The sequence below is a fragment of the Scyliorhinus torazame genome, chromosome 12 (genome assembly GCF_047496885.1).
Source record: "Scyliorhinus torazame isolate Kashiwa2021f chromosome 12, sScyTor2.1, whole genome shotgun sequence".
NCBI classification, from domain to species: Eukaryota; Metazoa; Chordata; class Chondrichthyes; order Carcharhiniformes; family Scyliorhinidae; genus Scyliorhinus; species Scyliorhinus torazame.
In genome coordinates, this window is record NC_092718.1 from 149,378,049 (window position 1) to 149,400,841 (window position 22,793).

The 22,793-nt window shown below is 47.7% G+C and overlaps 1 protein-coding gene and 1 non-coding gene across 5 annotated transcripts in view; both read left to right on the plus strand.

The window, feature by feature from the left end:
- Nucleotides 1–22,793, plus strand: part of LOC140386652 (protein spinster homolog 3-like) — a 237,365-nt gene that overhangs the window by 63,551 nt on the left and 151,021 nt on the right. For all 4 annotated transcript variants that reach the window (XM_072469164.1, XM_072469166.1, XM_072469167.1 and 1 more), the window contains exons 3-6: nucleotides 613–749; nucleotides 3,883–4,034; nucleotides 7,904–7,970; nucleotides 9,638–9,780. In XM_072469164.1, the coding sequence (XP_072325265.1) occupies nucleotides 613–749; nucleotides 3,883–4,034; nucleotides 7,904–7,970; nucleotides 9,638–9,780 (499 nt within the window). The remainder of the gene's footprint in view (nucleotides 1–612; nucleotides 750–3,882; nucleotides 4,035–7,903; nucleotides 7,971–9,637; nucleotides 9,781–22,793) is intronic.
- Nucleotides 18,378–18,496, plus strand: LOC140387559 (5S ribosomal RNA). Its single transcript, XR_011933903.1, has one exon. It is a non-coding gene; the product is annotated as a 5S ribosomal RNA (ribosomal RNA).

Below are 22,793 nucleotides of genomic sequence, written 5' to 3' on the forward strand. Positions count from 1 at the left end.
AAGAGTACCCTATCCAAGGTCAACACCTCCACCCTATCCCTATAACCCAGTAACCCCACCCAACACTAAGTGCAATGTTGGACACTAAGGGCAATTTATCATGACCAATCCACCTAACCTGCACATCCTTGGACTGTGGGAGGAAACCGGAGCACCCGGAGGAAACCCACGCACACACGGGGAGGATGTGCAGACTCCGCACAGACAGTCCCCAAGCCGGAATCGAACCTGGGACCCTGGAGCTGTGAAGCAATTGTGCGATCCACAATGCTACCGTGCTGCCTCAGACTGCACTGTCTGGGAGGGTAGCTGAGGCAGGAAACCTCACAATCTTCAAAAAGTACTTGGATAAACACTTGAAATGTCATAACATTCAAAGCCTGGGCCAAGTGCATGGAAGTGGGATTAGTGTAGATTCAGAGTAGTTATTTTTTGTTTTATCGGTGCAGGCTTGATGGGCCGAAAGGCCTCTTCTCTACTGTATGATTCTATCCTTCTACATTCATATATTTGGACATGATGCAGTGGAAAGGCTGAGTCCCTGCTCATCTGGAATTTGCTGTCCAGATGTTGAATTGACTGTTTTATTACTGACTTGCCTGTTTTGTTCAGTTTTTATCTGCAGCTACATGATATTGGCTCCTTTGTTTGGTTATCTGGGGGATCGATACAACAGGAAGATGCTCATGTCCATCGGAATATTGATTTGGTGTGGCCTGACACTGGCAGGATCGTTCACCACTCAGTCTGTAGGCCACCTTACTTTTATTTTCGTGCTGTTTTTCTCAACGTTAGGGCAAGAGAATATAATTCTTCCCATTCTAGTCTTTGTTATTCATGTGTGCAGTGTCTGCTGTCTCTGTCTGTATCAGTTTTCACTTTCTTTTTTAAATATAAACTCAGAGTACCCAATTCATTTTTCCCAATTAAGAAGCAATTTAGCGTGGCCAATCCACCTACCCTGCACATCTTTGGGTTGTGGGGGCGAAACCCACGCAAACACGGGGAGAATGTGCAAACTCCACAGGGACAGTGACCCGGAGCCGGGATCGAACCTGAGACCTTGGCGCCGTGAGGCTGCAGGGCTAACCCACTGCGCCACCGTGCTGCCCTAGTTTTCATTTCTAAGCTGGCTGCTTATTGTAATATACAGAAGTCAGAGTGTCTATCGGTATCACTATGGCAGTCAGTAAATTGGTGGCAGGATGAAAATGAGCAAATGTGTATTTTAAGGTAGCCCAAGGGGTGCAGAGGAGTGAGGTAAAAGGAGCTTTAGAAATTAAGGAAGAAGGGCGAGGCAATACAGCAGTGAGTTGTTTTGGGTAAAGGCATGGAACAGGAAGGGACAGAGAGTTCAATGGTAATAAGGCAGCAATGAATAAGGTCCATGCAAAGAATAGTGGTTAAAAGAAAACTGAAGGCTCTTTATCTGAATGCACAAAGAATTTAGAATAATATCAATGAACTAGGATAAAGATTAATGGTTTAGATCTAATTGACATTATAGAGACATGGTTGCAAGGTGACCAACGTTGGGAAATGAATATACAAAATTTCCAAAAGGTAGCCAAAATGGAATACAAGGAGGATAATAAAGGATGACATAAGGACATTAGTGAGAAAGGATCTTGGCTCAAAAGATCAGGACATAGAATCAGTATGAGCAGAGATTAGGAATAACAAGGGTCAGAAAATGCTGAGGGTGGGAGTCATTTATAGACCCCTTGGACAGAGTATTAAACAACATATAACTGGAGCCTGTAACAAATTCAATGCAATAATCATGAGGAGTTTCATTTTCATGCCGGCTGGACAGTAAATTTGGCAAAGTTGCTCTGGGAGCTGAGTTTGTAGAATGCTTTCCTGATGTTTCCGGGAATACTATGTTGTGGAACTAATTAGGGATAAGGCTACTCTAGATCTAGTATTGTGTGATGAGGCAATTTAGTTGGTAATCTCATAGTGAAAGATCCTCTACGGGAAAAAAGTGATCATAATGCAGTTGAATTCCACATTAAGTTTGAGAGGCACACACTTGAGTTCAAAGCAACAATCTGAAACAAAGATTTGAGGGGAGAGTTGGCTAAGATTGATTGGGTAAATAGACTAAAAGATGTGATGGTACATAAACAGTGGGAACCATTTAAAGAAATTCTGAAAAATATTTAAATACGTTAAATTAAAAAGACAAAACTGATCAAGAAACATCCATCCCTAGCTTATTCGGAAAGTTAAGGATTGTGTTAGATTAAAAGAAGAGGCTGATAAAGTTGTGAAGAATAGTAGCAAACCTGAGGATTGGGAGAGTTTCAGAAACCAGCAAAAGGAGACCAAAAGGAGTTGATAAAAATGGAAAAAGTAGAGCATGAAAGTAAACTGACCTTAAATATAAAAATGGATTTTGAGATCTTTTAGAAGTAAATAAAATAGAGGAGAGTAGCTAAAGTAACATTGGTCCCTTACAGGAAGAAAGAGGAGAAATTATCATGGGGAATGAGGAATTTGCAGAAATGTTGAATAAGTATTTTGTGTCTGTCTACGCAGCAGTATTGTATATGAGAAATAATGGGATATTAAGGGGTTATTAAGAACAAGGAAGTTAAAGTAAGTAATATCAGCAGAAAGCAAGTATTAGAGAAATTTTAGGGAGGTGAATTCTCTGCCTCCCCAGCCGCATATTTATTCATGGCGCGCCGTCGCTGACAGCGGGATTCTTCACATTTACCTCACTTTCCCCCGAAACTTCCTGCCACACAGCTTGAACTTGTGTCCCCTTGTGACTGACCCTTCAACAGTGATAGTGAAGATACAGTGATATAATTCCAAATCCGGATGATGAGTGACTTTTAAAAATTAAATTCAAAGGATACTGGCTGGGCCAGCATTTATTGCTCTTCCCTAATTGCCCTTGATAGGAAGGGGAACTTGGAGGTGGTGGTGTCCCCCGGCCTCTGCTGCTCGTAACCTTCCAGGCGATGGGGGTCACTGGTTTGGAGAGTGCTTTTGAAGAACCCCCTTCTGCTTTGATCCATGAAGAGATCTTACAGACCATCTGAAAACAACACTCTAGTTGCAACAGAATGACATGTTCCTCAGAGTCTCAATGCGATTCGTGCCAATTCTTATGTAACTTAGATCATGAATTAATGGCAATTGAAACTATCCAACTCACTTCACATTAGACTCTATGGATTGGGCTGCTTTAAACTTAGGGGTGCCAGGGTGAAGCGGTATCCCGTTGCATTTGCTTGATGGAGTTGACAAACTGTTCTTCTGAAGAATGTTTGCTGATAGGCCTCACAGCGCCAGAGAACTGGGTTCAATTCCAGCCTTGGATGAATGTCGGTGTGGAGTTTTCATGTTCTCCCCATGTCTGCATGGGTTTCCTCCGGGTGCTCCCACAGTCCAAAGATGAGTAGGTTAGGTGGATAAATTGTCCCTTAGTGTCCAAAAGGTTAGGTGGAGTTACTGGGTTTCGGAATTAGGGTGGGGTTTGGGCCTAGATAGGGTGCCCTTTCTAGAAGGTCGGTGCAGTCTTTTTAAAAAATAAATTTAGAGTAGCCAATTTATTTTTTTCCAATTAAGTGGCAATTTAGCGTGACCAATCCACCGAACATGCACATCTTTGGGTTGTGGGGGTGAAACCCATGCAGACATGGGGAGAATGTGCAAACTCCACACGGACAGTAACCCAGGGCCGGGATTCAAACCCGGGTCCTCAACACTGCAGTCCCAGTGCTAACCATTACGCCACGTGCCGCCTGGGTCGGTGCAGACTTTGATGAGCGGAATAGCCCTCTTCTGCACTGTATGGATTCTATGTATGTCTTTTGACTTCCACTGTTGAGCCATCATTTATTTTTCAATTATTTTTCTCCTTAGAACTTTTGGGCATTGGTTCTGTGTCGAGCTCTCGTTGGCATCGGAGAAGCCAGTTACTCTACCATCGCCCCCACAATCATTGCTGACCTCTTTGTTGGCGATAAAAGGACCATCATGATCTCAATCTTCTACATTGCAATTCCAGTTGGAAGGTACATACATTAATAATAGTTTTACCTTCATTGTGTGCTCTGTAAACTGATGAAATTATGGGTGGGAATAAATAACCTCATTAGGGATGTGGGTGTCACTGGCTGGGCCAGCATTTGATTCCCATCCCTAATTATCCTTGAACTGAGTGGCTAGCTAGGCCATTTCAGGGGGCAGTTAAGAGTCAACCACATTGCACTGGAGTTACATGTAGGCCAGACCAGGTAAGGTAGGCAGATTTCCGTCCCTAATTTGTATGTTCGTACGAATGGCGGAGCAGTATAAACAGGCCATATGATCTACTCCTGCTCATGCTTCACTAGGTTGATCCCAGGAATGGAGGGATTTTCTTGTGAGGAGAGGGTGAGGTTGGACCTGTACTCCTGGCGTTTAGAAGAATGAGAGGCAATCTTATTGAGACATATAGGATTTTCAGGGGGATTGAAAGGGCAGTTGCTGTCCCCTTGTGGGAGAGTCTAGGACCTGAGGGCATAATCTCTAGAGTAGGAGAGTCACCCATTTAAGACAGAGGTGAGGAGGAATTTCTTCTGTCAGAGGGTAGTGAATCTGTGGGATTCTTTACCGCAGAGAGCTGCAGAGGCTGGGTCGTTATGTATGTTCGTAGCTGAGATAGACAGATTTTTAATCAGTAAGGGAATCAAGGGTTATGGGGATAAAGGGAAAGTAGAGTTGAGGATTATCACATCTGATCAGTCATGATCTCATTGAATAGCGGGGCAGACTCGATGGGCCGAATGGTTTAGTCCTGCTCCTATTTTCTATATTCCAGTGTTTCTATGATTGGCCTACTTCAGCTCCGATGTCACATGGTCTTATTATCTATTTCTCAGGCGGGATCCTCCGGCCTCCCAAAAGTGTGTTTCTCGGCGGTCTCGCCACTGTCAATGGGAATTCCCATTGAAACCACCTCATGCTGCAGGGAAACCCATGGTGGGAATATGCTGCAGGTGGGACCAGAGATTCCCGCTGACATGAACGACCAGAGAACTCCCGCCCTTGTTTTCTCTCCAGTCAGATATGGTATGTAGCCACCTGGGTTGGCCAACTCCCAATGTAAAATGGAGAACAGCAAAGGCTGCAGGGAAATTCAGCCAACACAGGCAGAAACTAGCAGGTGCAAGTTACTGTGTATTAAACTCTGCAAAAGCCCAGACAGCATCGATACAAGCAGCCACCTGCATAATAATGTAGCATCAATCTACATACTAATGAGCGATCCCCAGGTACAATCGAAACATTTGGGATAAACAAAGCCAAGCCAGACTCCCCGGCGCCAGCAGGAGCCAACACAAAAGAGGTTAATGGACACCTCAAGACCGCCCATCGATCAGGGAACCGCTCCAGTATTGGAGAAATCGAACCAAGCGATTGGAACAAAGTCCAATCACTTGGAACCAGGTACAGGGTCCGCCCCGAAAGGCGGGAAGCCCCTGGGGACTATAAAGTTAATCCCCCAAGTTCAAATCGTTCTTCTTGACCGGGTCACTCAGCAACGCGAACCAACCCTTGACAGTGACCGGTTCAGCTGCCGCCGAAATCCAGTAAGTCTTAAGTCAACGCTCGCTACGAGATAGGCACTCCTAGCTACCAGTCCGTACCAACTTCGGATCCCGCAGACTCAGAACCCGAAAGAAAGGCCATTTGTTCCCCTGACCTGGTGGGCCAGTCCGAAGCTAAGTATAGGCCTGTTAGTTGTAGAAGTAGCTTAGAAGTAGAATTTATGCATGAGTAGCGATTACTGTGTATAATAAATGTGCTTTGATTTGAATCTTACTAATTGGTGTATTGAGTTATTGATCATTACTTGAACGTGAACCTCGTGGCGGTATCATAAAGATATCTGGCGACTCGAGAGCAAAGGTTATAAAACAGAGCCAATTGAACCAACCAAAAGTTAGCAACAGGTAGTAAACAGAAAATATCTGCACACCTTTGGAAATTTGAATACATTTCACCATTTCAACTAAAGCCAACCTTTTCCAGATTGAAACAGAATGAACAAATCGGAAGAAGTTCATTTGAATTATGAATTAATATCTCTATTATAGTCATTTTCATCTCAAACCAGCCTTATCAATAAAGCACATGGCAATGAACCATTCCACAAACTGATGTGGTCCAGGAGCGTAGGTAAATGTCGGCACTGATTGTCCTTTGTAGAAGTACCGGGTCCCAGTGGGTATATGAGAAGTCTACTCGGGCGGGGGGGGGGGGGGGCTCCATTTTCCCATAGGCAGCCAACACCGCTGCAAGTCTAGTTGACACTCTTGCTTAGAGTCTGTTCCATCGACTGATGAATGTTTTCCACACCCAGTGATTTGGGACTGTGAGTGTAATGGTAACCTTTATCATTGGCGGCATAGAAACATAGAAAATAGGAACAGGAGGAGGCCATTTGGCCCTTCGAGCCTGCTCCACCATTCATTATGATAATGGCTGATCATCCAATTGAATAGCATAATTCCGCCTTCCCCCCATAGCCTTTGACTCCCTTCACCCCAAGAGCTATATCTAACTGCTTCTGGAAAACATGCAGGGCTGGACTCTCCGTCGGCAGCATCCTCCAATTCACCAGCAGCGCACTCACACCACGGATTTTCCGACGGTGTGGGAGTGGCCACAATAGGAAACCCCGTTTGCCGGCTGCTGGGACGGAATGCCCCCAGCACCCCCCGCCGCCAACCCCTGATAGAGGTCTACAAGATTGTGAGATTATGGGGGGCATGGTTTTTTACAGAGTTTGTTACAGAGGTTGGTGAGTGCCTGGAACGCGTTGCCAGGGGAGGTTGTGGAAACAGATACATTAACGCCGTTCAAAAGGCATCTTGGCAAATAGGATGGGTATAGAGGGATACGGCACTAGGAAGTGCTGAGGGCTTTGGCCAAAGTTGGTATCATGACCAGTACAGGCTTGGAGGGCTGAAGAGCCTGTTTATGTGCTGTATTGTTCTTTGTTCTTTTGCTTAAAATGTATGATACACACCAATGTAAATAATGTAGGGAAATGATACAACTGGAACCACTGGGCGGCATTCTCCCTTCTGACAGCAGAGTGTTTAACCGGAGAGTTTAACGACGGCGTCATCGGACTGCTAAGTGTAGCGATCCTCTGCCCTACAGGCGGCCAGCACGACACTGGAGCGACTCACGCCGCTCCAGCTGCCAATACCGGCATCAAACGGGCGGCACGGGTCTGCGCATGTGTGCTGCGACCGGCACAAACTCGCGCATGCGCGGTAGCTTCCTTCTCCGTGCCGGTCCCGGCACAACATGGCGTAGGGCTACAGGGGCCGGCGCGGAGTAAAAGAGGCCCCCACAAGGAGAGGCCGGCCCACCGATTGGTAGGCCCCGATCGCAGGCCAGGCCACGGTGGAGGCCCCCCCCCCGGGGTCGGATCCACCCCTCCTCCCCAACCAGGCCACCCCCGCCAGGATGGATGCGAGGTCCCGCCGGGTAAGACCACATGTGAACAGCGGCAGCGGGACTCGGGCATTCTGCCCATCCCTTGCGGAGAATCGCCGGGGGGGGCCGCATAGAGTGACCCCTGACCGGCGCCGCGCCGGCCAAGATGGCGCCAATTCTCTGGTCACCGGAGAATCAGCGGACTGGCGTCGGGGCGGCGTCGCGCGAATTGCGCCCGGCCCAGCGATTCTCCGAACTGGCGCGGGCTGAGAGAATCCCGCCCACTTTCACAGACACGATGGCAGCTTGTGATACTGGTGATGTTATTGTGTTGATTATTATTATTGTTTCTATATTGTTCTGCAAAGTTTTGATATTAAATGCAAAAATTCCAATTAAAATATTCTCAAAAAAGGAGAACTAATGTCTCTTATTTGTTTTGCTGCAGTGGTCTGGGTTACATGCTTGGATCGGGGGTTATGAAGCTGTCTGGTGATTGGCACTGGTCAATGAGGGTAAGTCCAATGGTGTAAGAGGAATGTTTATTGTTGTGGTATGAGTGGTCCAGGAGTTGTTCTATCGCTACTAGCAGCAAAATAAAACAAAATATCTCTCAACACGAGCGAGGAATCCTAAATCAGACCCGCTCATCCTGCAGATGATGCAGTGAGGAGAAGAAAGTTAAAGTGGAAAGTCAGTGGGTTAAAGTTGATTTTGTGTGTTAGTGTGAAATGGCAATAGCAAATTGGCAACCTTTATTGTCTTAACCCCGATTGTTACTTCCATTAATGTCGATTGTAGAAATTCGGAGAGATACAAGGCAGACTGTTGATTCGTTATTGTCCATTGTATTCTATCGCACAAAACCACTTCTCTCAGGTCTAGCGTCACCAAACTTTCCAGTCAGTGGACCTTACAACTCATCTAATCAGGAGTGCGTTGGACACCTGATCATGTGACATGGTCCCTGGGTCACACTCATACTGAAACCACCGGTGATGTGAATTGGATGCTGCAATCTCCCATGTGGCCCTATATCCAGGTAGAGAGTCGAAGCGTTGCCTGCCTTCTCTTCCGCAAATGCGCTGTCCATCGAAGTGTTACTCTGAACTGTTGGTCAGTGGCACAATCTGATGCTGACACAGTTTGAATAAAATCAGCACGTCAGACAGAGCAGGTAACCATTGTGAAGGTAACAATAGAGTGTGCTGAATACCGCCTCACACATTTCATAGAATCCCCAAGGTGCAGAAGGAAGTCATTTGGCCCATCAAGTCAACACTGACCCTCTGAAAGAGCACCCTACCTAGGCCCATCCTCTGCCCTATCCCCATAATCCCACCTAACCTGTACACCGTTGGACACTAAGGAGCAATTTGTAGCATGGCCAATCCACCTGAACTGCACGTCTTTGGATTGTGGAAGGAAACCGGAGCACCTGGAGGAGAAAGTGCAAACTCCACACAGAGAGACACCCAAGGCCGGAATTCAACCCGGATCCCTGGCGCTGTGAGGCAGCAGTGCCAACCACTGTGCCACCATCTCTATGTTGCACGTTGTGGTTGTCTAAGGAAGAGGTTCAGTGGCATTTAGTCCAAACAGTAACTATTTAGTGTAGAACGTAACAATATCCAAATATACACAAGGTAGGCTTCTTCAATCAAAGCCATGAGCTATTTCCATCCAGATTATGATGAGCCATGAGACACCCTATACATCATCATGCGGGTGCTACTGTTTCCCCACTCCCACATTATTACAACTGTCCTCTCAAGGACGAGGCCCATATACAAACTTTTCAAAACGCCTCCCTTCTGCCCTGTGAATCTCGTGCGTCTGGGGAGAATTGTTCCCTGACTTGGGCACCAAGCTTGGTATTCCAATGTACAAGGAGAATAGAGTGTACCTGGGGCTCGATTCCTCTTCAGTTTGTGGGAACAACAGTAAGGATACCCAAGCTCTGGGAGGATGCTGCTCCGTCTAATCTTAGCTGTTCCAAGGTGAGCCAGGCTGCGCATGTCAGACAGTTCTTTGGAATATTTTAGCATTTGTCCTACAGGCTTAACCTTTCAAAGAAACATCATTCCCCACCTGTAAATGTAGAAAAACAACTGTTGCTACTTGTTTCTGACTACTTGAAATACTTAAATCACCGGCATGCTCGATTTGCTCAATTCCTCAGGTGACCCCCTGTGTGGGATTCTTGGTCCTCCTCTTCCTCATTTTCTTCGTTCCCGACCCTCCTCGAGGAGCCTCAGAAGATCACACGGACTCACCCAGTTCCCGAACTTCCTGGCGAGAGGATCTCAAATGCCTGTGCACCAAGTAGGTTATTGACAACAGCATTAATGTCTGGGGTCGCCTTTTTAAAAAAAAAACTATGCGAAAGGCGCTATCCGAATGCAAATTGTTGTTGTTGCTGCTGGGAGCGATCATAAATCTGAAAAATAATCAGAGCAGGTAGTCAGTTGCCACCAGTACTGGAGCAAGATTCAACAAAATGCCAGCTGTCATGTGACACCCTGCCTGGTGCAAAACTTGGAATCATAGAATGTTCCAGCACATTCCATCTTTCCCACCTTTTCAAGTCTGTACTTGTCTTTTTCTCCACATTTAATGTAATACCACTCTCCTGCTCACTCCTTGTAGTCTTTAAAACTCCTCTTTTTAAACCCAGTCTCCTTTATCCCACTTTCCTGCTCCCCCCTTTACCCTTTCATGTTCCTCTTTTCCCTTTTAAACCTAATCCCCATTTAAAAAGCGCTTGTTGATTCTGTGCCATCAATTTAATAATAATAATCTTTACTGTCACAAGTAGGCTTACACTAACACTGCAATGAAGTTACTGTGAAAAGCCCCTAGTTGCCATATTCCGGTGCCTGTTCGGGTGAACAGAGGGAGAATTCAGAATATCCAATTCACCCAACAAGCACGTCTTTTGGGACTTGTGGGAGGAAACCGGAGCACCCTGAGGAAACCCACACAGACACAGGAAGAACGGGCAGACTCCGCACAAGCAGTGACCCAAGCGGGAATGGAGTCTGGCACCTTGGAGCTGTGCAGCAACAGTGCTACCCACTGCTTAGCCACCCTTTGTGTGAAGAAATGGTCTAAACTCCTTTTTAATTTTTGAGACGGTCTTAAATCAGTGAATGTTCATTATTATCTCGGCAGTGGACACAATTTGTCACTGTCCATTTTGTTAGAACCTTTCATAATCTTGAAAATCTCTATGAGACCACCCTTAACCCTCTCAGCTCTAGTGAAAAGCTCTAACTTCTCAAGTTGTTGTAATTGTAAATCCCACCTGCCATTCAGTGAGTCTACACTGACCGTATCCGACTGCTTTATTTCCTTGCTTGGTGGAGGCCCACCCAGCTGGGGCACGTTAAACTGGGTATAATAGCCGGTTGGAGCAGGGACCGGCATGTTGGTTGTCCCAACGGGGATTGTGATTGTAGATAGTTACTGCCGTGGGCAGAGTATTGTTGAAAGCAAAGTAAATCTTCTCCTTCCTACTGCTGGCTTCCTTGGTCATTAAACTGGCGACGAGGAAAAAGGAGACTCCGGACTCGCTTGTTCATGTTCATGGTGGAAGATATAGGAGGGATGTCAGAGGTAAATTCTTTACTCAGAGAGTGGTTGGGGCGTGGAACGCACTCCCAGCTATGGTAGTGGAGTCGGACACTTACGAACTTTCAAGCGGTTATTGGATAGGCATATGGAGTGCACTAGAATGATTGGGAGTAGGTTGATTTGATCTTAGTTTCGGACTAGTTCGGCACAACATCGTGGGCCGAAGGGCCTGTACTGTGCTGTACAGTTCTATGTAAAAGTGAGTTGTGGTGCCTCGAAGTAAGGAGCATTTGCTGGAGTGAAGCAGCATCTGTCATCCGCGCAACTCCTCACCCATTATGACCCAGCCTGACCGCACGTCCTTATGAGCGATGCCTGCCTCTCCCTATGGCATCAGGGCGGTGCTGGCCCACAGGTGGGATGATGGCACAGAGTACCCTGTTGTCTTTGTTTCAAGAACTCTGGCAGACAAGGAGCACTGCTATGCCCAAATAGAGAAGGAAGGCTTGGTGGTGATATTTGGGGTCAAGAAGTTCTTCAGTACATCTACTTCTCCATTGTGACCAATCACAAGCCTCTGCTGGGACTCTTTAGGGGGTACACTGATAGCCCTCGCTGATGCCTTTAGATATCTCCCGTTGCCCATGAGTCCCCCACGCCCACCAGTGGCGGATGAGATTGTTGGTGATAATCTATTGGTGACGGTTGTTCAGTTTGAACAGGGATTCAATGAGATCCTAAGTTGACGAAGCTCCGCTACATGCTATTAAATAGCAGATTACAGGTGACCATCCCAGCAGCCCTGTGCTCAGAAACTCCAAGAGCTAAGTGTGGAGGACGGTATCATCCTGTGGGGAGCTCGCATGGTCATCCCACCTCTGGCTCAGGAGTCTCTCTTCAAGGATCTACATAGTGGTCACCCTGGTGCCTCAAAAATGAAGTTGCTGGCTTGGAGCTATGTCTGGTGGCGTGTCATCGATGGGATATAGAGCGAGTCATACGCAGTTGTCCGGCATGTCAGGAGCACCAAAAGCTCCTGCCAGCAGCCCCTCTTCATCCCTGGGAATGGCAAGGGCGTTCCAAGGTGAGACTGCACTCTGATTTCACAGGCCTGTCATTGGGTCTGTGTTTCCCTTTATCGTGGACACCCACTCGAAATGGCTCGATGTTTATAGAATGACCTCGACGACGTCAAGGGTCATCGTCGAGAAGCTGAGTTTCTCGCTCAGCACACTCAGGATCGCCGAAGTCCTGGTGATGGACAATGGGACACCATTCACAAGCGAAGAGTTTGCCACAATTACAGGACGACACCACTCATGATAACAGGGGTGGCACCAGCAGAACTGCTGATGGGTCGCAGCATCAGGACCCGGTTAAGCCTGGCTGTTCCAAACCTGAGCGGGAGAGTGGAAGTGCGGCAAGAAACACAGAAATGGCACCATGACCATCGGACGCCAGGGCAGAAGTTCCAATCAGGTGGCACTGTCTACGTTTGCAACTTTGGAATGGGGCACTCTGGCTCTCTGGAGTCATAATTGAGAGAACAGGGCCGGTCTCCTATAAACTTAAGGCCCAAGGGAAACTCCAACTCAAGCATGTCGACCACCTTAGGAAGTGGTTGCCTATACTACACAATTCACAACCATAGACATCGATACCTCCATCTTGCCAGGAATCACCCCTCAGTCAGGGAACCCATCTGACCATAGCCCATCGGGCAAAACGATGCAGGAGGCCTCCTCAGATTACTGCAGACTTGCAGAGAGGGGGTATGGGGAAGGGTGCCATAACCCCCACAAAGCCCACAGGGAAATGATGATTGATCATCCCATGGGGCTCGTGGAGCACGAATTTCACAGGTATGGGGTAGCAGCCCACCCAGCTGGGGCTCGTTAAACTGAGTATAAAGGCCGGCCCAAGCAGGGACCAACATGTTGGTTGTCCCAACGGGGACCGTGATTGTAGGTAGCTCCTGCTGTATGCATATTATTGTTAAAAGTAAAATAAATTGTTTCCTTCATACCGCTGGCTTTCTTTGTCATTAAAACATCCTTATCCAATTGTTCTGATCTGTGCAGTAATCGACTCAGCAAGGACTTTCTGATTCTCCACTCTGTTGGAAACATTATCACTTACATTCAAAGACCCGAATCTTATTTACAAGATACAGTACTTAATCGAACTGCACTTGCCATCTCTCTGCTCTGTTTGCTCCCTGCGTTTTTCCTTCCAAGCTGTCGGGGTCAGCCAAAATCTGCTTGCCTTCGTAGGAGAGATTTCAGTTTATTTGATTCAACTCCACTCAAAGACCTTTTCCCAGATTTGTCTCTTTCCTTACTCCTAGACTGACTGCCACAGCCTGTTAGAAATGGGCAGGTATCTGGGAGGGTGGTGGAGGTTACACAGATACGGAGGGAGCGAGGCCCGGGAGGGATTTGAAAATGAGGATGAGAATTTTTAACTCAAGATGCTGCTTGACCAGGAGCCAATTAGGTCAGGGAGCAAAGGTTATAGGGAAACAGACTGGGTGAGGGTTAAGACAAGGGCAGCAGAACTTTGGATGATCTCAAGTTTACAGAGAGTAGAATGTGGGAGAACAGCCAGGAATGCTTTGGAATAGTCAAGTCTCTAAGTAACAAAGGCACAGACGAAGGCCTCAACAAGAGCGGAGCTGAGACAGGGGTGAATGTGACCAATGTTACGGAGATGGGAATAGGTGGTAAGGCTGATGGCGAATCTGAGGTTGAAAACCCATTTCAGGATCAAAGTGACGCCAACGTTCTGAACAGACTAGCTTAATCTCAGACTGTTACTTAATCTTAGACTGAAGCAACGCGGTTTCAAGACCCCTCTTCCCAGCATACTCCTGGCAAACGTCCAAGCGATTGAAAACAAGCTGGATGAACTTAACGCCAGACTTACCTCTCAGAGGGAAGTAAGAGATTGCTGTGTGCTCTGTTTTACAGAGACATGGCTCACCCCTGCCTCACCGGACTGTGCCATACAACCTGAAGGCTTCTCAATTCACCGGGCGGACCGCACGGCATCATCAGGCAAAGCGAAGGGTGGAGGGGTTTGCCTCCTCATCAACTCCTCTTGGTACTTGGATGTGGCGACTCTGGCGACCTACTGCTCCCCAGACCTGGAATACCTGACCGTGAAGTGCCGTCCACATTATCTTCCATGTGAGTTCACTTCAGCCATTATCACAGCGGTCTACAGCCCACCCCAGGCAGTAGTGAGGAAGGCGCTGGACGAACTATACACAGTAATAAACAACTACGAAACAGAACACCCGGAGGCCTTGTTCATCGTGGCCGGAGACTTCAACAAGGCCAAACTCAAGAGTGTACTGCCAAAATTCCACCAGCACATCTCCTGTCCCACCAGGGGCGACAACACTCTTGACCATTGCTAGTCAAAAATCAAGGGCGCCTACCGTTCCATCCCCCGACCGCACTTTGGGAAATCAGACCATAAGACGGTGCTCCTTCTCCCGGCATACAAGCAAAAACTCAAGCGGGAGAATCCAGCTAAGAAGGTTGTGCAGTGCTGGTCCGAGGAGACAGAAGAGCTCTTACGTGACTGCTTCGAGACAGTGGACTGGTCCATATTTAAGAACTCAGCGACCAACTTAAATGAGTATGCCACCACCGTCACAGACATCATCAGCAAATGTGTGGACGACTGCGTGCCAAAGAAAGCAGTACGTGCGTTCCCCAACCGGAAACCATGGCTCAATCACGGGATTGACTCCCTACTGAAGGACAGATCTGAGGCGTTCAAGGCAGACGACCCTGACCTATACAAGAAATCCAGGTACGACCTCCGCAAAGCCATCCGGAATGCCAAGAGAGAATATCAAACCAAGCTAGAGTCACAGACAGACTCTCGACGGTTGTGGCAAGGACTAAACAACATAACGGGCTACAAAGCGAAGCTGAACAGTATCTCTGGCAGCAGCGCACCCCTCCCCGATGAACTCAATGCATTCAATGCTCGGTTCGAGCAGGTAACCAACAATCCGCTGACGAGTGCCCCAGCAGCCCATAATTCACCCATAACCACCATCACAGCTTCCAAAGTCAAATTGGCCTTCCTGAAAGTGAACCCTCGGAAGGCGACGGGCCCAGACAGAATCCCTGGTCATGCACTCAGAGCCTGCGCGGACCAGCTGGCAGAGGTATTCACGGACATCTTTAACCTGTCCCTACTCCACTCCGAGGTCCCCACCTGCTTCAAGAAGACCACCATCATACTGGTACCAAAGAAGAACCAGGCAACGTGCCTCAATGACTACTGACCAGTGGCCCTGACTTCAGTCGTAATGAAGTGCTTCGAGAGGTTGATCATGAAGCGCATCACCTCCATACTCCCAGAACGCCTTGATCCACTGCAATTCGCATACCGCTGAAACCGGTCCACATCAGACACCATTTCCCTGGCCCTACACTCATCCCTAGAGCATCTCGAAAACAAGGACTCCTACATTAGACTCCTATTTATTGACTACAGCTCCGCCTTCAACACCATAATCCCAGCCAAGCTCATATCAAAGCTCCAAAACCTAGGACTTGGCTCCCCACTCTGCAACTGGATCTCGATTTTCTGACCAACAGACCACAATCAGTAAGAATGAACAACAACACCTCCACCACAATAGTCCTCAACACCGGCGCCCCGCAAGGCTGCGTACTTAGCCCCTTACTCTACTCCCTGTACACACACGACTGCGTGGCAAAACTTGGTTCCAACTCCATCTACAAGTTTGCTGACGATACGACCATAGTGGGCCGGATCTCGAATAATGATGAGTCCGAATACAGGAGGGAGATAGAGAACCTAGTGGAGTGGTGTAGCGACAACAATCTCTCCCTCAATGCCAGCAAAACTAAAGAGCTAGTCATTGACTTTTGGAAGCAAAGTACTGTACACACCCCTGTCAGCATCAACGGGGCCGAGGTGGAGATGGTTAGCAGTTTCAAATTCCTAGGGGTGCACATCTCCAAAAATCTGTCCTGGTCCACCCACGTCGATGCTACCACCAAGAAAGCACAACAGCGCCTATACTTCCTCAGGAAACTAAGGAAATTCGGCATGTCCACATTGACTCTTACCAACTTTTACAGATGCACCATAGAAAGCATCCTATCAGGCTGCATCACAGCCTGGTATGGCAACTGCTCGGCCCAGGACCGCAAGAAACTTCAGAGTCGTGAACACCGCCCAGTCCATCACACGAACCTGCCTCCCATCCATTGACTCTATCTACACCTCCCGCTGCCTGGGGAAAGCGGGCAGCATAATCAAAGATCCCTCCCACCAGGCTTACTCACTCTTCCAACTTCTTCCATCGGGCAGGAGATACAGAAGTCTGAGAACCCGCATGAACAGACTCAAAAACAGCTTCTTCCCCACTGTCACCAGACTCCTAAATGACCCTCTTATGGACTGATTTCATTAACACTGCACCCTGTATGCTTCATCCGATGCCAGTGCCTATGTAGTTACATTGTATATGTTGTGTTGCCCTATTATGTATTTTCTTTTATTCCCTTTTCTTCTCATGTATTTAATGATCTGTTAAGCTGCTCGCAGAAAAATACTTTTCACTGTACCTCGGTACACGTGACAATAAATAAATCCAATCCAATCCAATCCAGAGAGAGGGATGGGGTCTGTAGCTCGGGATTGAAATTGGAACGGAGACCAAAACCGATGGCTTCAGTCTTCCCAATAATTAATTGGAGGAAATTTTTGCTCAGCCAGCCCTTGGTGTCCGACAAGCAATCTAATAAGTTAGCAACTGTGGAGGAGTCAAGAGAGGTACTGGTAAGGTTCACTCAGAGAATGTTGAACTTAAAGCTACCAGACCAAAGTTGTTACTTAGGGCTGGATTTTAAGGGGTGCGGTGTTCCGATGCCTCCCTGCCCCTCAACAGACATTTTACACTGGGCAGGGTTGTTAATTGGCTCAGGACAAGACTCCCACCTCCATCTGGGGAGGTAAGTGTGGCCTTAGAGAGCTACTGGTCATTCACATTAACCAGCATCTCTGCCATCCCATCAGCGTCAGGTTTGAGGGATGGCCACTGCTGGGATTATAGGCAGTCCCTGAAGAAGAGCAGCTAATGGAAGCTGGATTTAAGGCATGCCTGGACTATCAGCGTGGCCTGGTTGGTAGGTAACAGCGTGGGGGGTAAGGAGGTGGGGGGCTGGGTTAGGGAGGCCAAGGAAGAGCGTTACAGGAGGGGGGGGGGGGGAGGGGGGAGGAGGGGGGTGACCTTTGACAGGGAGCGTGCCTCCAATGGCAATAGGAGATGGCCAAAGGATGCACCCCCTCTCCCCTTGCCCAATACGAGGCAATAAAAGCTGCCTGGCTACTTGCTTGGAATAGGCCTCACCGTGCCACGGGTAAAATGGCATTATGGGTGGGACAAGACACAAGTAGGTATTGATTGGTCACCTAAAGGCCTCAGTAGACCAGCCAACGCATCCATCAACGCCTGTAAAATGGGAGATAGGTCAGGGGGCGGGGCAGGAAGGACGTGGCATGCAGGTCACAAGCCGCATTTTACAAATGCTCCTTCAAATGCCAGTGGGAGGCCATAGAATCCGTCTCTTCATGTAGGCTCTGCTCACTTCTGCCTCTGGGAAATTGGCTTTTATCCCTAACCGTTGTTGCAAGTACCTCTCCATCCATGCGAGTGGGGAAACAGGGGCGTGGTGGTATTATCACTAATAACCCAGAAATCCAGGGTAATGCTCTGAGGACCCGGGTTCTAATTGCACCAGGGCAGATGGTGTGGAGATTGAACTTTGAAAAAAAATCTAGAATTAAAAAGTCTAATGATGACCATGAAATCATTGCCGATTGTCATAAAAATCCATCTGGTTCACTAATGTCCTTTAGGGAAGGAAATCTGTCATCCTTTCCTGGACTGGCCTACATGTGACTCCAGATCCACAGCAATGTGGTTGAAAAATACCCTCGGGGATGGGCAATAAATGCTGGCTCAGCCAGCGATGCCCACATCCCATGAACAAATTTTGCACAAGTTAAGACCCTCAGCGTGTGTGGTATATTTTCCAAATGCTTTTTGAAGTGAGTATAGACCACATCCAATATATTTCCTTGCTCTATATTCTCTGTTTCTTGAAAAATTCTACAAGTTTGCTCAAGTGTGATCTTTAGAACTCTTATGGTAACTCCAGTGTTCTGTAATTTCACTCTCCATTCGAGTCTATAGTTTATCATGAACCAAAGCGAAAATAAAAGATACAAGTCTCGAATTAGTGTCAGGACTGTGTGCCTTTAAGTAGCCAGACAGCAAAATATCAAATGCCTACGGCCATACTAGTCTGACAACGCCCGATCTCGTCTGATCTCGGAAGCTAAGCAGACTCAGGCCTGGTTAGTACTTGGATGGGAGACCGCCTGGGAATACCAGGTGCAGTAGGCTTTTGCTGCCACCAGAGGCTGCTCAAACCTCACCACCCTCACACTCACATTCAGCAATCCACAAACATCCTTTTCACTCCTCGCTCCTGCACTCCCTCTTTCTTTCTCTCTCACTTTCCTCTGACCATTGCTTTGCTGCACATTCTCCTCCTGCTACATATAGAGAAGAGGATGAGACACAGCGGGAAGGTGAAAATAAAGGAAGAAAAAACTGTTATTGGCTGAGGGACACCAGAACTCAGTAGCAGAGAGGAGAGATAAGGGGCGGGATTCTGCGGGCATCGGCGGGCGGGCAACTCCGGCGGGAAGGAGTGGCATGAACCACTCCCGCCTCGGGTCGCCCCAAAGATGTGGAATCCTCCGCACCTTCAGGGGCTAGGCCGGAGGCAGAGTGGTTTGCGCCGCGCCGGCCGGTGGGGAAGGGGCTTGGCGCCACGCCAACCGGCGCCGAAGGGCCTCCGCCGGCCGGTGCGAGTTGGCGCATGTGCAGGAGCGCTAGCGTGTGCTGGCGTCATCCCAGCGCATCCGCGGGGGGTTCATCTCCGCGTTGGCCATCGCGGAGGAATAGCAGCCGACGCAGAGGAATAGAGTGCCCCCACAGCACAGGCCCGCCCGCGGATCGGTGGGCTCCGATCATGGGCCAGGCCACCGTGGGGGCACCTCCCGGGGCCAGATCCCCCCGCGCCCCCCCCTCCCCCTGAGGACCCCGGAGGCTGCCCGTGCCACCAGGTCCCGCCGGTAAGGACCTACTCTAATTTACGCCGGCGGGACCGGCAAAAAAATGGGCGGCCACTCGGCCCATCGTGGGCTGGAGAATCGCCGGGGGGGGGGGGCCGCTGCCAGCGGCCGCAGACCGGCGGGCCGCGATTCCCGCCCCCGACAAATCAACAGCGCCAGAGAATTCGGCAGCCGGCGGGGGCGGGATTAACGCCGCCCCCCCTCCAATTCTCCGACCCGGCATGGGGGTGGAGAATCCCGCCCAAGGTGTGCAGAAAACTAGGAGGGACAAAGAGCAGCGGGCCAAAGATTGGCCATGGTGTTATTACAGCACAGAAAGGCCCATTAAATCCATGATGGCTCTCCACAGAACAATCCAGTCAGTCCCTATCTCTCTCTATTCCTGTAGCCAGCTGGTTTATTTCTTTCAAATGCCCATCTAATTTCCTTTTGAAATCATTGATTGTTTCCACTTCCAGCACCCTCGTGGGCAGCGGGTTCCAGGTCATTAGCACTCACTCTTTAAACGTTTCTTTTTCACATCCCTCCCTGCATCTTTTGCTCAAATGCGGAAGCCTGTGTCCACCAATCCTTGTACCAATCAAATTACCCCTCAATTCCTTTGCTCCCTCGATATGTCGTGCCACCTTCAAAGATAGATTCACATGAACCACCAAGTCTCTCTTTGGAATGGACTATGAAGTATATATTGCCACCCCCTGGCCAATCTGCCAAAATGCAGCTCCTCACATTTCTCTGTATTAAGTTCAATCTGCCACTTGTCAGCCCATTCTGCTAGCCTGTGACCTCTTACAATAATTTACTGTCATCCTTGTGGTTCGCCACCCGTCCAAATTTGGTATCATTGCAAAATTTTTAAAATCTGCATTCCAGTATCTAAGCCATTTATATAGACCAAAGAAAGCACTGGTCCGACTACTGACCCCGAGAATGGCACTGTAGCATCTTCCAGTCTGAAAACAATAGTCATTTATCATGCCTCGTTGTTTTCTGTCCTTAAGCCAATTCTGTTCATCCAATTAGCCACTAACCCTCCTATTCCCATGAACCTCGGTTTTGTTAACCAACTGTTTACGTGGAATTTTATCAAATGCTTTCTAAAGATCTAAATATACAACATGCATCACAATCCCTTCATCCATCTTCTCAGTTACTTCATAGAAAAATTCAATTGGATTAGTCAAGCAAAATCCTTTTAGCTTTTACAAGTCCAATGTGGTTATCCTTAAGTAACTCAAACCTCTCCAAATGCCTGCTTATTTTTCCCCCTGATTAATGTTTCTCAAATTTGAGGCAGCACTGATGTTAAAAAACGTCACTTGTAGATGCTTGGACTGTCCTTCCATCCTTTCTTGAATAAGAGTGTCACGTTTGGCATTTTCCAAACCTGTGGCACAACCCCAATGTTGTGGAAAGATTGGAAGATCAAGGCAACCGCTCCACTATCTCCACCCCACTTCCTTTAGCAACGTGTGAAACAGCCCTTGGGACCAAATGAATTATCCAGACTAAACATAGCCAGTCTTTCCAGGTCTCCTCCCTGGCAATTTATACAGCATCCATTCCCTCACCATCTCCATAGCTATTTTGTCAGATTTCTCTTCCTCAGTAAACGCTAATACAAAGAACTCATGAACCTTTCTAGCCCTACGCCTTGAAGTGTATATCACCCTCCTGACCCAAATAGGACCACTCCATCCCTTACTACCTGCTTACTATTCACATGCTGGTAGATTTTTGGGTTCCCTTTTTTGTTAACACCCATTCTTTTTTCTTCTAGCCAGCCTTATTTGAAGATTTTGTCTGTCTCCCTTGTCATTCAAAGAGTCCTGGCTTTGATCCCCCCACCTTTCACCCTTGTTAGAATGTACCGAGTCTGTGCTGACGTATTTCTTCCTTATGGATCGCCCACTGCTCCATCACATATTTTCCTTTCAGTCTTTTGTTCCTTTTCACTCCGGCTGGATCACTTCTTATCCCATTGAAATTAGCCTTCTCACAATTTAGTTATTCTACCTTCGGTTGGTTCTCGTTCTTCTCCATAACAAATTCAAACCTTTTGATACAATGATCATTCTTACCCAAATGCTCCCCCAAAACAGCACAGTGGTTAGAACTTTGCTTCACAGAGCCAGGTTCCCAGGTTCGATTCTCGGCTTGGGTCACTGTCTGTGCGGAGTCTGCACGTTCTCCCCGTGTCTGCTTGGGTTTCCCCTGGGTGCTCCGGTTTCCTCCCACAAGTCCCGAAAAATGTGCTGTTCAGTAAATTGGACATTCTGAATTCTCTCTCTGTGTATTCGAACAGGTGCCGGAATGTGGCTACTAGGGGCTTTTCACAGTAACTTCATTGCAGTGTTAATGTAAGCCTACTTGTGACAATAAAGATTATTAAAATTATTATTATTAAACCACAAATTCCTCTTAGCCCGCCTCTTTTCCGAGCACCAGATGTAACAATGCCTCCTGTCTAGTTGGTCCGAGAACATACCGTTCAATTACTTTAATGACTTAGAGTAAGCTGGCGGTAAATAAACATAATGTTTATTAACCATTTACTAAGTCCTGCACAAGGCAGCATGTCCTTGCAGCGAGGATTTGGCAACACCAGGCCCTGCTTTGGGTCAGCTTCTTTCTTAGTTCATAACGAGCCCCAGGTGGGTGGCCTCCGCCTCCAATCAGGGAAGCTCATACTCCAAGAGTGCCATGGGGAGATCAATGATGGTATCTCTTGGTTCTCGTGGGGGTTATGACATTGACATTCTCCTGAAATTCCTCCCCATCCTTACCTTTTATTTGAACACTATCCTACCTGATATTTGTGATAAGGTCCCTGATTTCACAGATTTCCCTGTTGATTTGTTCCTTCATCTCTTTCTCACTATTTGGAGACCTATAGAATCCCCCAGTAGTGTCATCAAACCCTTATTGCTTCTCAACTGTAACAAAATGGATTCTGTCCTCACCCCCTCTAGGCCATCCCTATTTTCCCCAAGTCAGTACTGCCACACCACCATTTTTTCCTTTCTTATCTTTTCTGAACTCTGTGTTTATGAATAGTAGATGTCCAGTCCTCACCAGTTTGAAGCCATGTTTCTGTTATTGACACCATATCACATTCCCATACGGATGTTGCAGCTCACCAACCTTATTCGGCACCCTTTATCTGTTTGCAGATATGCTTTGTAATCCTGTCTGCATTTCACATGGTGCTTCTGAATCTGCTGCTATCCAATACAGTATGGAATTACTCCCTTCTCTCCAACTGTCCAGCACACTCTTTTATGCACCTTTATTCCTCTTTTCAACGTCTACAAGCCAGTGTCCTTTCCCCTTCCAATAAGCAGCAATTAGATGGAGGAGGAAAGTGAAACTGGCTGCCTACTGTTGGAATGTGTGTGTTGAATATGAGGTGTGTTAAAATAAGGTTGACAACTTGGCTGCACAAATTGCCACATGAGGTTAAGTGGCTCTAATGGAGACCTGTCTGAATGGTGGGCGGGAATGGGGAATGAACATCCCTGCTTACAAGGTCAGAACATTTGTCGGAATCATGTGATCAG